Here is an 18439-nt window from a genome sequence, read left to right on the forward strand (position 1 = left end):
AATATTCTCAGGAACATCATGAGGGTAAACAATCATACAGAAAATCCTGGGCCATCAGAAAAAACTTATGTCTGGCTTTTCTTCTGCAGAACAACAGAAAGAACAATGGCATGTGGAGTTCAATGTGTCCCTCTAGAAATGGAGTACTACGGGGATGAGATGCCAGATAATCTACCAGCCTCCCAGAGTAAGTCCCATCTTCAGAGTGAAAGCTCAGACTGATGAAAGTAGTAACAGAATATTTGCTATTGGAGATCTTCCAAAAAGCATTAAATATGGATAATATAAAAGTGATAAACAATATCTAAAATATTACTTGACTTACACCAGTGATTAAAGTTCAAGCAAAGGGAAGTTGTCTGACCACAAACACAACATACCAACTAGCGGTTCCTCTCTTTTGGGATCTTTCATGAAATCTTTCAGACAGGTTATGTCCTTTGTAAGCTTCCGCTTAACTAGTGAAAACAAAATAGAAATACATATTAGACAGACAAATTACAATTACCGTAAGATACTGGGCATTTTGAACATAGTTTCATATGACTGAACTGACAAAATGAGTTGCTAGCCACGGTTTTTGAATGGTCAGAGTGAATTTTAGTTATGAAATATTGAAAAATATTAGTTTACAATGGAAACCGATTTCCCTTATTAGCAGTGTTCAAATGCACAGTCTATAAAAAAAATCAAAATAATTTGTATTAGTCATCCAGACTTATCCTGGCATCCCATTTTGTGCCTGAAAAACTGGGAGTTCAATATAGGTAACGGACACATCCAAGTTAATGATTTGCAGACAAAGTTAAACAGACACATTGGCATTCACAAAATTCTTCAGCCAAGTCAAAGCACCTGTAAAGGGCTTTTAAGAAGCTTAGATTTAGATTTCATCAAGCTAAGATGTTAGGGATAGAATCCCAATTCCTAGCAAAGGAAGACCTCAGTATTTTTCACACTAACTTCACTTAGGATTCATTAGGGTTACCATAAGTCCGTATTTCCCCGGACATGTCCAGCTTTGTGGTTCTTAAATCGCCATCCGGGAGGAATTTTTAAATATCTAAAAACGTCCGGGATTTTGCCATTATTATTTTTCCCCGAAGAAGAGCTGGTCATTCAAGACACAGGCGAAGAGTTAGCACTGCCCACCCGGGGAGATCAGCTGTTGGCAACTGCCAATCAGCTATTTAGCATGCGCAGCAGCCCTCACCATGTGCTGCAACCAATCAGCTGTTTGGCGTGAAGTCCCTGCCTATCAGCTGTTTCCCCTGCAGCTGCTGAAGCTCAGAGGCTGCAGGCAGATGTGAGTCCTTCTAATTTTCAGAGCAGAGGGAGCTGGGTTAGGGGTGACAAGCAGCCAGGGCACGGCAGCTTCTGGGCTAGCTGTGGAGGGGTGGGAGAGATGGGGTGGGAAGCCTCTCGGCAGGGGGTTGTGGGGAGATGGGCTGGCAGCTTCTCGGCTGGCTCCAGGGGCCTGCTGGGGGGAGTACGGGCCAAGGGCTTTCTCAAGGACTGAGCCAACCATTCTCAGCCCACCCCGGTGTTTCCCCCAGGACCTGTGCTCCCCCTCCAGCCAGGAGAAACCAGCTGCGTACCCACTTAGTGCTGGGCAGGGAGACAAACCAAAGGACATGGCTCCTTTAAGAAAAGTTTGCCCTTGTGTCTAATGAGTGAACTTGGCTGGGGCGAGCAGCTTGCCCCCTCCCCCTCCTTCACCTGTCCAGAGGGGCTTCACTGAAGCCCCAGCCCCAGTTGCAAATGAGCAGCCTCCCCAAGCCTGGGCCCTGCCTGAGCCCAGACCCCTCCCATGCGGGCTCTGGGAGCTCCCAACCCCTACGGTTCTGACCCAGGTCCCGGGGCTGCATATCCCTTCCCCATGCATGAGGAGTCAGGAGGGGGCAACATACCACCAGTACTTCTAGCCTCAAGCTCCCCGTGGAAGCTGTCTTCCCCCTCCCCCACACCCACATCAAGTCTGCCCGAGTGGCTTTGCCTCCCAGAGAGGAAGTTTATCCCCTCCTCCCACGTGAGGAAGGATTGATTCCCTTCCCCTGGATCCACCCTCCCTGCCCAGCTCCCAGGGAATTCCTTCCCTTGCATCCACCCCCCTGTATCAGCTTCAAGTCAGGAAGACGCTGCCTTGCTTCACCTTGGGACACCTGAGCTCCTCTTTCTTCAGGATGCTGGGCTGCTGCAGCCCAGTGGAAGAAGCAACCACCCCTCCTCCCCCGCCTTTGGGCATGGTCCCACCAGGGGCCCCTCTCCCACAAAAGCTGTAGAGTGTGTGAGCGAGTCAGTGAGCGAGCTTCGAAGTGGGGGTGGGCTGCAGCCCTGGAGATTGGGATGAGCTGGAGCGATACAGCAACCACACAGCAGGATGAATGAAGGGGCCATTTCTTTGCTGGGCTGTTGAATTAAATTTCTCTGTGTCAGGGCATGTAGTTTCTGGGCTGGCCACAGGGGGTGCAGTTCAGGGGAGACAGAGCTGCTTTGAGTGCATGGGTGAGAGGAAAGGACTCACTACATATAAAGTAGTACAGTGAACTTTAAATAATTAAATTTCACTTTTGAGGCCACAGCACTTTTTCTTATATATACTCAATATAGAAGACATGTAGTGCACAGTATATATAGCAGTATAACAACACATTAATACAACGTGAGTTGGTAGATACTGGTGAAAATACACCCCACCCCCCTGGGTGGCGTATCCTCTTTTTTGAACGTTCAGATATGGTAACCCTAGATTCATAAAACTATTCAGGGAAGGATCAAAATAATCCAACAGTTACTCTGTCCTGGATATGTTGGCCTGAGAAAATATCCTCAAGCAGTGCTTACATATGCAACCATTTTAGGAAGATGCCTGTATTAAACATCCTTGCGTAATAAAAAACATATACGATAATACTTGAACAAAAAACAGTGCTCCAGTAGTACATTCAGGATCTGCTGGACAGAGATTAGGATCAGGATTCAAACTGATCCTCCTAAAATCAACACAATGTGCTGTCACTAGACTAAGGTTTTGTTTGCTCATTTGAGAGATTTACATCTGAGTAACTGCATGATGCGAGTACTTGCCACAATGAAAAAATATTAAAAAGCAAAGGTATCAAAGCCACATTTAAAATATTTTCTCTTCTTTGCTGACATTATGCACCTCCGTAATAGTCAGTTTCCATAGTTTACTCAGCATTTACTACAAAATCCAGTTTTTGTTAATTTTATGCGGTTACAGTGAAACAATTGGTGAATCAGGCATCCACAGGGTGGATTTATTTATATCATCAATTTTAATCATAATTTCTATCACATTTTTCATTTGTACTTTTTAGTTCTTTTCCTAAAGAAAAGTTGAATCTCATTGATTGGTAACCATTAAAACATGTGGATTTGCAACTACATATGGCTTTTATGTTAAATTTGGTGCTTCTTTTTGCTACCCAGGAGAATACACTATACTTATAAACCTTTATTTACGCAGTTACGTAGATTAATTTACATTTATTCAGATTCAATTTTTACATTTTTTATGTTAGAAAATAATGAATGATGCATTTCTTTTTAATAGATTTACTTTTTACTTGTGATTTGTGTCAAGCTCTATTTGGAAGGAAATTCAAATTCAGTTAAAAATGCACAAAACCAAAAATTAAATTTTGATTAAATATAACTACCTTTGAAAGTGCTGGATAAATGAGAAAAAAGTTCTTCAAAAGACATACTGACTTTAAAAACTGATTTATTACACAAAGGAAGTATTATCTGTAGTTGGTGAATTGAACTGATTGTTTCTGGTAACGATGTCCTTTGAGATTTTAGAACTAGATCTCACACCTAGTTTTTATTCATAGAGTGGAAGAGGAAAACAAGCTTTCCTGCTTCTTCAGGATCTTTATTTTTTGGGGTCACTCAACTAGCTGAATAAACGGATGTTTAGAAAATATTCTGACCCCCAGAAGTGGCTACTGATGTCAAAATCTGGTTTAGCACTCAAACTCTAGTTCACGGTGTTTAAACTGTGACTTCTACCAGTTCAGTGGTTTGTCTTTCTTTAAAGCTTGTCAGCAAATGTGTATTAGACATTTTTTGTATTTAATTATTTTAATAATTTAGGCCTTAGCATAGGCTGTCAATTTTAAATTTAATTTTACATGTTTATATTAAAAATAAACTTGTATTTAGTTTAAATTAAAAAATTCAAATTTAATTAAAAAATCCAACATTTTTTATTTAATAAAACCATAGGTTTTTTAAAAATCTACCCTGGGCACTTGGACTAAACTAATCATAAAGAAAGCTACTTCCTACAAATCTCAGGAAAGTAAAACAGTATTACAATAGCGGTAGTTTAGTAAATGCTATTTTCCCCACCCCAAGGATGCCAGAACAGAGTCATGATTAAAGCTACGTAAACAGAAAATGGGATTAAAAAAAACCAAAACATCTTCTTAACTCCATTACAGGCATGGATTATCTGTGCCAACAGAAACAAAATCCAGGCTCAGTAAGAGAAAGTTTTACCAAACTTTCACACATCTGCTGGAGGATTCATAAGCTAAAAGTCATGCTCTGTATCACAGGTTGCAAGAACATCCCAGATTTGACAAGGTTTCCTTCAATCAAAAGTCTCATATTTTGCTGTTTTTCAGAAATTCTTAAACTGAAGTTAGCCATTGCATGAAGCACTGATGGTCAAAATTTTTGATAACTCCACTTGTGCACTGTCTCTTCCGAAAACTTAAGACTATCTTCATGAAGTTTGGACTCTGACCATCGAAACAAAAATTTTGTTTTCTAGAAGGGCAACTCAAAGGGTCTCGTGGGGGGCCGCGGGCAGGTTTCAGGGGGTCCACCAAGCAGGGCCAGCATTTGACTTGCTGGGGCCCAGTGCAGAAATCTGAAGACCCACCATATGGGGCTGAAATCCAGGGCCCTGAGCAACTTAGCTACGTGGGATACCCTATGGCGTGGGGCCTCGGGCAATTGCCCTGCTTGCTACCCCCCACCCGGACCCTGGCTTTCACATGCAGAAAAACTCTTCTTGTGGCACGGATGGGCCGTGCAGTTTTTAGAGCATGTTGGGAGGGCCTCAAAAAGAAAAAGGTTGAGAAACCCTGGTGTAACATGTTGAATTTATTCATTTATATTCAGTTTTCTTACCTGGTCTCTGTGTTTCATATATCACCGGCACGGGAGCACCTAAGATAACATTTTGACGGTTATTTGTCTTTCTCCGCATAGCAGAACAGACACAGAAAATAAAATTTGTTTAAAGCGATGTCTCCCTTATTCTATGTACCTAATGTTTTCAATTTAACCTCACTAACAATATTTTTCCATCTGAGTATTTGATTTTTTTGGTTTTGTATCTTTTCAGTTAGTATTTTTATTAACAATTTTTTTTAAAAAAGCGTACACCTTCAAATTTCATTGCTTCCCCTACCAGGCAAAACACCAAGTATGGATCACAGAAATATTGACTAAAACATTTATTTGGAAGTTTAACTACAAAAATTATTTAATCTATGTTACTCCTAATCCAGTTATTTTCCTTATTTAATATTTATTATGGTAGCTTTGAAAAACCACAACTGGGATCAAAGCCCCACTGTGCTAGATACAGTACTAAAAGGAGAGTCTACACAGTTTACAATATAATCTTTTAGGTCCAGAAGCAGTTAGGTCCTGATATTGTCCATGATGGGGAAACCCCTTGTACTCATGGGAAACCCCATGCAGGTTCCCAAGTCTATCCCATAGAACTGATTACCCAATCAGGCCCTTACAGGGCCTTTTCAGATATTTTCATGCTTGGTAGTGTTACTTTTGCACAGTTACTTTCCCCCTTCCTGTGTCCCTCACCCAGTCCTCCACACGCTCACATGTCCCCATATAAATACCCAGTATAAAGCTAATTTATGGCACACATTCAAAAATTTTAAAAAAGCCCTAAGAAAAGTATCTTATAAAGTTCAATATGCGGTATTAAAATACCCTTTTGCAGAAAATATTAAAAGTTCAACCTAGATTATAAAGCTCCTGGGGCAAGTGTCTGCCTTAAAATTGATGTAAAATACCATATTAATTTTTATGTTACCATAGGTTTATAGCACACTAATGAAGCTAAGGGAACCCTGGGCTGTGAGCAGTACTGGTTCTCTTTGGCATCTGTACCAGATAAGTATTTCAAGAGAAGATTATAGTGGATTACAATATCAAACTTATGTAAATTTGATAACCATTTCAAGACACTGTGCTAGTGTTTAAATTTAACAAAAGGAAAAAACGTTTTAACCAGATTTCTTCTTAGAATAATCAGGTCTCCCATTTGACTGAGTCAACCACACCCCTAAACCATCTGTCAATGAAATGGTGATTTGACTTGGTAATCCTGGTCTCTGGGCAAAGTCATAAAACATACAGGGCCAAGTCCCAAAAAATATTTCCAAGATGCTAAGTTATAACAAAACTAAAAAAAGATTTAGAAAGGGAACATACTATATTTCAAGTTGTCCTTTCATCAAGTATCACTGATCATCTGAGATCCAATTTAGGTTTCTTTAAAGAAACCCTTCAATATTTTATGGCCATATAGGTCAACACAATTAGCTTGACAAAATAGTCAAGAACAATTTTTCCTCTTGAGTGCAATTATCTCCACTATGCCTCAGGAGAGAAAGCTTACCAGCTATGTGCAACAAGTGAGATTAAAAAACTATTAAAGATAACCCAACACCACACTATTGAGTTACCTTATATATTTCTTTTCAGGGACAAAGGAGGACAATTTGTCCTGGGAAACTGAAACAATCCTGTTCTAGGATCTAGCTCTTTATCGTCATGCTACCTTAAAGATGTGCACTATGGAAGCCTTTGGTGTTTCCCCTCTTCCCCACTCCATCCCCCCCCCCTTTTGTTTGCTGTATGATAATGAATAAACTCTCTGATCCTTGGCTCACCTAAGACACTGATTGAATCTTACATCCCACTCATTTCAAGCCTTTTCCATACAATCTGGTTTAACCTGAGTTTACTTTAGGAATGAAGACTGGATCCTTTGAAGGCATCTAATCTTTGTGAAAAGAGCACAAATGTTTTGATCATACTTCAAGGACCACGGATGATGGATGTAGCATAAACAACAGACAGACAGGTTCAAAGTCTCTCCTGCAGAGCAGATGTCCAAAAGTAAGCCTTATTTTATATAACCAGGAAGTAGGAAGGGTATGGAATTGAGAATACAGTGCCGATACCTAGTATTTATATTCCAGGTCTGACATTTATATGCTGATATGGACTGACAAGTGGTGCTTCTGTAAGAAATGTGTGTATGTATAATGTAGGGAAACCTGGTTTATTCTTTTCTATTTATTGGAAGCAAGCCAGATGCTGGAGTAAATTCAGTTTGTAGATTTCATTTCTGGAAGTTGGGAAAGTTTAAACTGCTTGAAAAGCAGGCCTCTCAATTAGTGATTTTGTCTCATTACCCAGACTGAGGTCTGAGTGCAAGTCTGAACAACTATTCAGCAAATCCCTTCAGCTGAAGGTACAGGCACTGAAAACTAGTGTCTTCTTGACCACTGTGGAACAATTATTAATATTGATCTACTTTATTTTCTGTATCATTCTCCAGGACAGGTAAAATCAGGAAGAGATAGCCAACACTTTCATAACATCATTGCCATGGGTTCTTCGAGGTAGAACATATCTTGGAATTCTTCTGACTAACAGGGATACCAGGAGGACACCAAACTCCTCTGAAGACTTAGATATGAGAATAAATCATCCACTCAATCTACTCTTTGCTGACTAGCTCAAGCTCACCACTCTGAAAGCTGTGCGCCTTTTACTGAACGTTGCACATCAGTAAGACTCTTCTCTACAGAACAAGAGGATGGATTCTTTGTGAAGACTGGTGCTTCTCATCCCTTCTTGTCTGTTGACATAACACAGTCAGGATTATAGCCAGGAAACTCATATGAACATGTGTCCATGTAGAGTGTCTACACTGAACACACATATTCTTAGGAGCTTGCGTCTTCATGGATACTGGAGTGCCGAGTACGTAGGCTACTAACAGAATATTTTTGTTATTTTTGTTCAAAAATGCACTCTTCTCTGCCACAATCCTCTCTACCCACCACTCTAATACTATATAACATGTGTAAAGTTGTTTTTAAAGTTGCCATTGTTAATTTCCAGTTTTATATAACAATTACTAAAAATTGAAATTTTGAAAAACGCACATGATATAAAAAGGACTTAGCTGACCTACATCAGGAGACATCACTACATCAGGAGAGTTTCAGATACTCATGCTATCCCAGAATGATATGTTTTGTACTGTCTGAAGCAAACAAAAGTAGTCAGAGGTTTTTTAAAACCTTCACCTTTTTCCTATGGTAAATGCTCCTTCACAGGCGGAAGTTTCAAATGACTTGGATTTTTCATCTTCCCCAGAGTCACTTAAATTAAATCACAAGTATGTCACACTTCAATACTGCAAGTTGAAACACAGAGGTCTTTAAAACCACAATCAAAGGACTCAAAAAGCAGAAGGAACACAGGTTTTCTTAATTGAAGAGCCACACACAGCGTATAACTTGGGATAACTGTCCAAAAATGGACTGTAATAGAGTTACAGTAGAAACTCATTCATTTCCAATCAAAACTGGAAGACCTACCACAGTTTACAAAATTTGTGAATTAAAACAAATAAAATTAAAAATATTCTAGGATGCTCTAAGATTTTATTCCTCCATTTAAAAAAGCATCATTATAGTATTTAAGATATTAGACTGTATACTAATAATATGACAAAAGTAATGATGTCTTAGTGGTGGGTCTGCTACTAAGTCTTAAAAACTGGTGTTTTGTCCCACTTCAAAATTTGCAAATCTTCCTTTGTTATTAGCAAGGCACTAGCTATATAAGTCTGACATTCCTGTTAACTTGTACGTATTATGTACAAAGTTATGTATTTCTTCCATGTTCACACATACTTTGTGCAGAAGAGGGAGAAGAGGACCACAAAAACTGTTTAAGAGTAGGATATATGAAGAGAGTCAGAAGCTCTCAAGCTGTGATCCACAGAACAGTGTGATCAGACAGACTGCCATCTAAGTCTAACTTGTAGCTTCATAGATACTAAGGTCAGAAGGGACCATTATGATCATCTAGTCTGACCTCCTGCACAACGCAGGCCACAGAATCTCACCCACCCTCTTGTTCCCATCTGCTAAACCACTAAAAAAGAAAAGCTAAAAATACTTTACTTTCTTACTATTACTTTTCAAACAAGACACTACAGTAGTGGCCACAGGCTTGCTAAATGATCGTGAATGGGAAGGAACATCATGGTATGTGTGTAATCATGAGTGGAATAGGAGTTGTTCGCAAGACTCTATTAAAGAGTAGTACACACAGTGACAAAGAAGTCTGATTTTCCTTTGAATGTTTAAGTAGATACTCTTGTGATATTTCTGAACAATTTAAGACTATAGATATCCTTTGACCCAGATGCCTCCTCACCAAGTGTGAAAAGGTCCTTATGTGAAATTTACATATGGAAATGCTTAATTACAGTTTCAAGGCAGGTAAGAATTAAACTGTCCCAGAACTGAAATATGGCTTTTATTAGGATACCAAAACCCATTTAAGCTCACAGCATATCACTGAAAAAAGTAGCATAAATTTACCTGAAGACAGATATGGCTACTTCAGTTTTTACTGCATGAACATAAATTAAAATAAAAAACTGTTTCCTATACCCATTTTCATCAGTGTCATTATCTGGTAGTCCTTACTTTCATGGTATCAAAGATGCAAGCTGATTCACTAAGCATGAATTTTTTCTGTTGTAATGCTAAAATGTATTGAACAGATTTGCAAAATATGCAAAACCACCACAAAATGCAGCAAGTGCTAACGCTAGCTGAAATATTGAACAAGCAATTTTATCATTTAAAAATTACAATTTGATAGCACCTATGGAAGCTTGAAGGGAAGAAGAAAAATGTCATACTTACGATAAGCATTCATGGCTCTCTCTTTCTTTAAATATGAAGATGCAAGTCATCCCAAAATAAAATAAGAAAAAAATCATTAATGTGTTAGACCATTTAAAAGAAAAAATGTACTTTCTTAATGCAGCTTTTGCAGATGAACTACAATGAAGGCCAACTTTTCCATTTTTACATAGTAAAAAGTATACAGCCTTTATGATTTTCTGCAAAAGCTGGAAGTGCTGACAAAGAAGTGCTGATAACAATTAATACCAGAAGGTTAACGTAAAGACAACCCTGGTATTACTTGAAGGAAAGGGATCAATTCTTAAAGATGATTAAGGCTTGACAGACTGATCTCAGGGATGCCACACAAAACCTTGATTTTTGCATGTTTGCAGCTCCTAAAATTTTAAGAGCTGTAGTTCCAAAAATCAACATTTTGGGCTAATTTGGCAAAATCCTCTGGCTAGCCAAAATTTCCTAAAGCTCTGATAACAACATGAAGAACAGGCAAAGCAGTTTTCATCAACTGAATCCATCACAAGTGGTTTTTGGGGAGTAGATGGAAGAAGAGGAATTGAAATTTCCAATTCAAGATATGGATAAGACTAAATATTGACTTGTTCCTAGGTCTTTCCAGGTAATAAACACACAAAGAAACAAGTTACTATTGATATTCTAACTCACCAATTTGAGAAATGAACCAATTCAACATATGTCAATGGTGCAGTTGTTTGTTGAGAGCATTCCAAAAAGAGGAAGAGTTTGAATGGCACATCTGAAATATTCAGTGCCACAGAGCAGATGCTGCAAGTCATTTCAACAATTCAATAAGAGATTTTCTAATTGACACAAACAGTTAGAGGATTTGGTAAAGAAACCAAAATACTGCCACAAAAGAAAACAACGAGAGAGAGGCAGTACCACTGCAGACAATGCAGCTTAAGCTCAACAGCATTTTAAAAACTTAGAATCTGGGCTTTAAGAATAAGTCTCCCATCTAGCTACAGAGACACAGGAATTATTACAGATAAGACCATTCTAGTCTGGTGTCTTGTGCCTGAGAGTTGCTAGTACCTGAAGTTTCAGAGGAAGGTGGAAAATGCATGTTCCCAATTGCATACTGCTATACACGGGGGGGGATTTCTTCTGGGTCATTTCTGGGCAGTCAGCTTATGCCCTTGATTGCGTTTTGATTATTGTTTTCATTAACATCAGTGAAGTGACTCCACAGTTGAGGTTGAGAGATCCATTCTATTTCTGACCCCTTTTAAAAAGCTGCGTTGGGACTGAAAATTCTCATGCTAAAATCTCAGGCCACAGGTGAAATTTCTTACAGGAAGCTGGAAATAAATTGTTCCAGCTGTTTTTGAGTTATAGGGCTCTGAGAAGTTAGTGTTTGATTTTTAACAAAGTATCTAACTTTGAGAAGCCATAACTCAAAAACTGCTGCTTTTTAGGGTTCAAACCTCCCATGCACTTTGTCCACCACAGTGCATAGGCTAGTTTTTACGGTTTACAAATTCACTTACAAAACATTTTGTTCCATGCACATAAGTAGACAAATCGTATCTCTTTATTTAAATCTTACTAAATATGCACACTTTAAATGACCTCACAGCAAGATATCAGAAATCAATATATGGAAATTCTTCACATTCCAGTTATTTAAGAACTCCTCCATAATAACCCTGAGGTTTTCCATGAAAGTGAAGCTTTCTTTAACAGAAATTTCTAAGCACTTCTGGTTGTGCAGATAACTTTCAGATCATAAGAGGATACAGTGTTGCTTGGAATAAAATGCAACAATAGCACCAGAATAGAAGCGTAAATTTCCCCAAGTTCATTTCAATGAGGGTAGTAAACTGAGGTCTAACAACGCTGGTATTTAAGTTACCAACTGTTTCATCACTATCAGTGTCATTGACAACATCTGATTAATATGTTTATCCAGGTGTCCTTGGTTTCATTTGGAAGGCCATCCCAAAGGAAATGAAGTTGTGATTGCAAATATCAAATATGCAAACATGTTCTGAAGTTTGATAATTCTGGTCTTCACCAACAAGATTTCCTCCTCCTCCTCCCCCCTGCTCTATCTTTTCCACCACTGTGAGAACTGCCCTGATAGAGACAAGGAAGTTCTGGTTTCATAGTGGCAGCAGAGTCTTGAACCCCAGAGGTTCTCTCTCTTTAGGAAGAGGGGAGACATTTGCATTTGGCTCCCCATTCTCTGGGTCAATGAGGGGAGATGGAAGAAAGGAATTCCACAATCCCACTGAGACTCCTCGATGGATGAAGGTAGCTCGACATGTGCAATTTGTAACATATACACAGAGAGGAGGAAACCACCTCTAGGGATGGAGTGAGAGTGGCCTCTTTATCTGTACTCCAGAGAGGGGTCCCAGAGCAGGGGGACACCATTTCTCTCACACAGTTGCACACCTAACATCAACTACCCCTAGAGCAGGTGAAGAAATGGCAGACAACACTCTAGGACTCCATCCCTAGAGAAGCAGACAGGCAATAAAAGAGAACTGGTCCTTGCTCAGACATGATGCACTACATCTTTTGAGCATATACATACTGCATGTGAAGACCACCACTGCCTCCCCTTTCTATCTGGAGAAGACACCCTCAAGGTCCTGACCCCTCTCCTTCAGCTGTCAGATGCTGCCATCAAGTACCCCACTGTTTTCTAGGCTTGTTACAAAGGAAAGTGTTAGTAAACAGGTATAAATCACAGTATATTTTTGAACCAGGTTAATATAATGGCCAAGATCACAATGATTCAATTATTCTTGAAAGCATAAGACTTAAACATAACCATGCATAAAGGCGGGTATAATCAAATCTCCTTTCTGAAAGTGTCATGCTGCATTAAACCCATGTTTATAATTTACCTGTTTAGTCATTGCTTTTTCATTAATCCACACAACAGAAAGAAAACCAATGGTATGTATCTGTAGGACGATTGTTAATTTATTCATTCTGGAAAACTTGCACAACCACCCTTGGCTTTTGGCCATCCCAATCTCACACACAACTTTTACACCACCATATGCCAGGCGAACCTGATCTCATGAACCACTAAAGCTAGATACAGTTACTTTGTCACTTTAGAAAGCTTGGAATCTCAGAAAGCCTTGTTTTTAGCCCTGGCTATTAGTAAGATATCTTTCTTATCTTTTACCTCCTGTCTTAGATCAGTGCCGTCTAAAGGGTAAACTTAAAATATGGTTCTACTGAACCACCTTTGTTTGCAGGTTTTTATACTGGACATTTTTTTTTAATTTTGAAAAAAATAAAGTAATTTGAACACTGTACCTGACTTAGAATGTTACAAGTAATAATGTAGAGATGGATAATCAAGCAGAGTTCAAGACTGGTTCAAAACTGCAGGTCATGGATGTGATACAAAATAAAGGTACTTTTCACAAGAAACTAAGTATTTCCTAATTTATTTATAATTTTCAATTCATGTGAAAAACTAAGCTTTTTAGTTTTTTAGAACTTGGAAACTTCTATATTTAAACATATGTACATACCAAGATACTAGAAAGTTAATTTTGTTTTAATAATCCAAGAACTGACTGCATCCAACACGATATTAACAGTAACTTCAAAACACGATTAACTAAACTTCTTCAATAAAAATAGAATATATCACTATTATATAGTGTGGACAAAGGCAAGGTGGAGGATGTTTTGTTGAACACTTTGTTGGAGTTTATATTCAACCGCATCTCTGCTTCTAAAATGAGCAATTTACCTGCTAATCTGTTTTTTCCAAGTTCCACAATATGCCAGTCTAGACAGACGATAAGAGGCTCCAAACAGCGAAGAGAGCCAGAAAATAAAATTAAAATCCATAGAACTTCACTCACTTATAAATGTGTAGGCTTAGTTGAATGTGCCAAGTTGTAAACTTCCCAAACAATAGTGAAGTAGTTCCATGCAGTAGAGTCTGAATTTATTTTAACGTGAGTGTACCATGTGAAAACTGCAGCAAAGCACAGATGATTTACACAGCTCTAAAAAGGGTGAGAAAGCATTTCCCTTTTGAAGCAGAAGGCAACCATGCTCCAAAAGAGACTCTCTAGCTACTACGTGACAGCAGTCTTCCTTAAAGCACTCCATCACTCAATGGTCTGTAGAATCCTTAAAGGCTTGTGAATCTCTAGACATACTGTTAAACAGGTTCTTTCAGGTAGAGGGGCAATGCACTCCTCCCAACTTCAGTGGAGAAGAGCTTCATTTATTTCAGAGAGACTGACACATAACAAGGGCAGGGAAACCATTTGAGATGTAGATGTGAGACATCAGTTTATGAAACTAATGAGTTATGACAACCACCTTATTTTTGATTGAACCTCCAGGAAGAGGTAGAGTCTGAATGACCCATCTGACCAAGCAAAGGGGAAATAAACAAACAGCGATTGAGAAGGTCACTAGAAAGTTTATCATCACTAAGCGTTCAAAGGGTGGGCCTCTGAAGGTGTTAAGAACTAGACTGAAGTTCAAAGTGACAGGAAGGAGGGGAGTACAACTGAGTTTTTGCTTCTGCTTTTCCACAGTTTCAAAGTCTATCTTGAGGTGGGACTCACTTTGCTACGGAAGGGTTCCAAATAGTACGCTGAAGCTGTAGTGATCCAAAACTCAGGACTTTGGGCAATCCAGCCTAAAGTAACCCAAGGAATTGTTGTCTCTAAATGCACTTAGCTGCCTCTCTTTGCACGAGTCCCAACACTAATAAATTGCAGAAGCAGCCTTCTGCATCGCTTGGTCAGAGAAGCCCTTTCCCCCTCATTTGTAATCCACTCAGAGTGTCAGAATGACAAACATATGAGTCCTCATGAAGTGGCAACACTGGAACAATAGATTGTGTCTGAAAGGAAGGAACAACTTTGACAGTGACATTGAGATTTGGACAAATTTGAGAGAGAGAGATTCAGTCACTCTAAGAGCTTTTCCTAGATCAGTCCAAGTCTACAATAATGACCTTCTATTCAACCCCATCTATTTTCTGCAGAGTCCTGTCAATCACTTGCAAAAAAGACACGTATTGATCAGGTTAAACTCCCATGAATGACTACATTATTAACTAACAATTCCCTTAATCAGGAGAAGATAGTTATCAACATGTATTTCTAGTATAACCGTTACCAATGAATCTATGTATCAAAGAATTTTTGCTTTACTACTGACTTCCATAGTATCTGAACACTTCAGAAGTTAAAAAAACAAAACAAAACATTCTTCCATCCCCAACAGAAAGGAGTAAATTGCTGGAATGGCATACACAGTTTAAAATATTTTTTTAAACTATGAAATAATTGTGGGAAAGCTAAGGCTAAGAAATGAGTTCTGTATTTAGTCCAATCTGTGGTCATTCTCTCCTCTGTCAGCAAGTTTCACAATCTTGGTCCAGCTCTTGAGAAAGTTCTGTCTGTGTTCAGGGATCTTCCCCTAGTAAACAACACAATCACCATGTGCATTTGTAAATACACATTTTCCAGATGGTGAAAATAAGATACAGAGAGCTTAAGTGATTTGACCCAGGGTCACAAAGGAAGACTGTCACAGAAATGAAAATAGAATCCAAGGTCTCCTAAATCCTGTGCTTCAGTCACAAGAACATTCATCCTCTTCTCCTGATGTTGCACTATCAGTTTGACTCTTCTTTGCTTTGACCTTGGTTTCTATATTTTAAGTCAGAGAATATGCAAAACTAGCCTGGTCATGAGCTATCAGAGTTCTCTCCACTAACCACTATCAACCATACACTGAAGCAGAAATAAGCCTCACCTCAAAAACCTTGCTTCTTTGATGACAGCTGCCCAACTGTGTAAGAGATGGAAGGAGAAGTAGGGGAGACTGCTGCAGAATTTATGTCTAGAAGATATATGATAATTTCAGATCTTAAGAAAATGAAAGGGCCCAATGGAGCTTTGATAGCATTGGCAAGCAACTAAGAAGCCAAAGCGATGTGGCCACTGAAAACTACACCCATGCAAATATGCCCAAATGAGCTGCTGTGACATTGTGCAAGGCATGTCCAAGCTAGACTGACGTCCCCTACCTCAGAGTGGAAATCTGGGCCTTCCGATTAAGACCCAAAAATTTCAGTTCTTAAAGACCACTTATGCCACAATTGTGTAATTTTCCACATGACTGAACCCTACCCACAGCTAGGTGCAAGTCATCCATTTAACATATTTAAGGTATGAACAGACAAAAAAAATCCCTTCATGAAAGGTATCAAGACTAGCTGTCCCTGTCATGTGAGCCCATTGCCAGGGTCCCTTTTCACCTAATATTTCATTTTACATTGAAAAATTTCAAATGGTGATGCATGATTGTCAGTCTTAGCTTCTCAATTTACTCCTCCCGGAAGCTAAGATATCAACGAACATAGACCATTCTTCCACAATGAACAGAAGCTGATGTACTGCATCAGTCTCTCCATGTGGTCTCTCTTCCCACTTACAAAACTTTTTCCTGAAGTTAAAATCGATGCACAAAAATTTACGAAGAAAAATCTAACAAAATTCGAAGGACACAAAATCCAACATTGAAATTTCACATAAAAAGGCTACGGGAGGGTGGGAAAGATCTGTATCAACTTATGAACTCTAGGTTGTACTAGGAATGAAGACAAGCCCAGACATCTCGAAGACAACCTATTATACTGCATTCAAACAACTGCCCGCCCCTATGAGAGGGCAGTTTGAATGCAGTAATAATAGGGTCCTGAAAAGGTGTTTAACACCTCATTGAAAGACTAACATCAACAGACATCAACACTACAATTAGGAGCCACCAACTTTGTCTCTAAACTGCGCTGTTGGCCCACCCACATGAAACAATGGCTTTTCTACACAGGGGCCGGCAGGGAGACAGGCATGAAAGAGAGAGGACTCGGGGGTAGGCTGGAGCTTCTCACGTTTGGTACATAGTTCACAACAGACCCCTATTTAAGGACAGGTTTATGCTCTGCGGAGGGGGTCCAATCATCACCACACAAGAGGAATGGGAGGTGGGGAACTATGACCAGACTGAAATGCTGACAAGCCTCAGACTTGCAGGAGAGGTGAGATCAGAGATGGGGAGGGTGCGTCTCATGACTTTTGGTTCTTTTCAAAGATCTCTGTTTAAAAAAAAACAAAAAACCTCTTGAATGCGTTCAGATTTAAAATCTCTATGGTTAAGAAATTCCTTTGCTAAGCCTGTGGTTCCTTGCTTTCCTGCCATGCCATCCCCAAAAGGGTTAAACTAGAAGCCCAGGCTGCCCACAGCCAAGGCAGAACTCAGGTGAAGCAGGTAAAAGCAACTGACAGGTTTGGGAAGTCTCAGACACTGGTTCTGAAATATAGCGTGGCTGGGCAATGACATCGCACATCCCAAAGAAGGGTGTCAGGCAAGAGGTTTGAGCCTGGGAGTATGCCCTCTTGTCCCAGAGCTAGAAACAATGACTAGACTCTACCTGGACACATTTGGCTTAGAAGCATGTGGAATCCAGTGACTTGGTCCACTTGCAACAGACCAGTGACTAAACAATATAGTACAGAGCCCTGTTGTAACAAAAGCAATCCACACAGTAGAAAAAAAAATAGAGATTTATTTATTCCCGGCTTTAAGTAGATTTCAGAACATAATCTTAACTATGAAGCTGCTAATATGGCAATTCTCCTTCTGCAATTAAAAAAAAAAAAAAGATCATCACTGAGCTCCCACTGCTTTTTAGACATGGGTGAATTCAGTGCTCATGAAAGATGCTCTGGTGACTGGAAAACTAAATGCAGCAAGAGCAACAGTAATGCAAGCTTCCAGATGTTGCTGCCAATAGCGTGCCTCAGCTCTGACCTGGAGCAATCAACTAAAGGGGCTAAAAAAGTAGTTTGGCCTCCATGCAATTCTTGGCTTTTCAGGCTGCCAAATGCAGCGACAGTTTGGAACTGGAATGAGGACAAAAAGGAACTATAAAGTGGTACCATGTCATAAGTCAATTTCCAAACCTAAAGAAAAAAAAAAAAGGGGGAAAACCCAAAAACTGAGCAAAAAACAACTGAGTAACAAACAGCATGCCTCGGATTTTTTAATAAAATTATAAAGTTAGTGGATGAAAGATAAGGTACATATATATATTTGGATTTTAGTAAGACACTTGACACAGAATCAACACTCCACTTTCAAAATTTATTAAAATTGGCATGGATAGGGACACTCACATAAATAAAAGAGTACTAAGTTCAGGGTGGGGAAGGAGAGGATGAGGAAGTACCCATAGAAACCTAAGTTAGATATGGTCCTATTTTACATCTTTATTACTGGAAACAGTTAACTCCATAATAAAATCTGCAGGTATAATCACCAATGGCGTACAAAGGAAACAGCTATTTAGAGTAGAAACGAACAGAAAAAAA

The 18439-nt window shown here is 39.3% G+C and overlaps 1 protein-coding gene across 1 annotated transcript in view; it reads right to left on the reverse strand.

The window, feature by feature from the left end:
* Positions 1-18439, reverse strand: part of LOC140907180 (uncharacterized) — a 67231-nt gene that overhangs the window by 34042 nt on the left and 14750 nt on the right. Inside the window, exons 5-7 of the mRNA XM_073332520.1 lie at positions 10038-10062; positions 5170-5208; positions 381-458 (exon numbers count right to left, since the gene is read on the reverse strand). Of these exons, the coding sequence (XP_073188621.1) occupies positions 381-458; positions 5170-5208; positions 10038-10062 (142 nt within the window). The remainder of the gene's footprint in view (positions 1-380; positions 459-5169; positions 5209-10037; positions 10063-18439) is intronic.

The sequence above is a fragment of the Lepidochelys kempii genome, chromosome 2 (genome assembly GCF_965140265.1).
Source record: "Lepidochelys kempii isolate rLepKem1 chromosome 2, rLepKem1.hap2, whole genome shotgun sequence".
Taxonomy (NCBI): Eukaryota; Metazoa; Chordata; order Testudines; family Cheloniidae; genus Lepidochelys; species Lepidochelys kempii.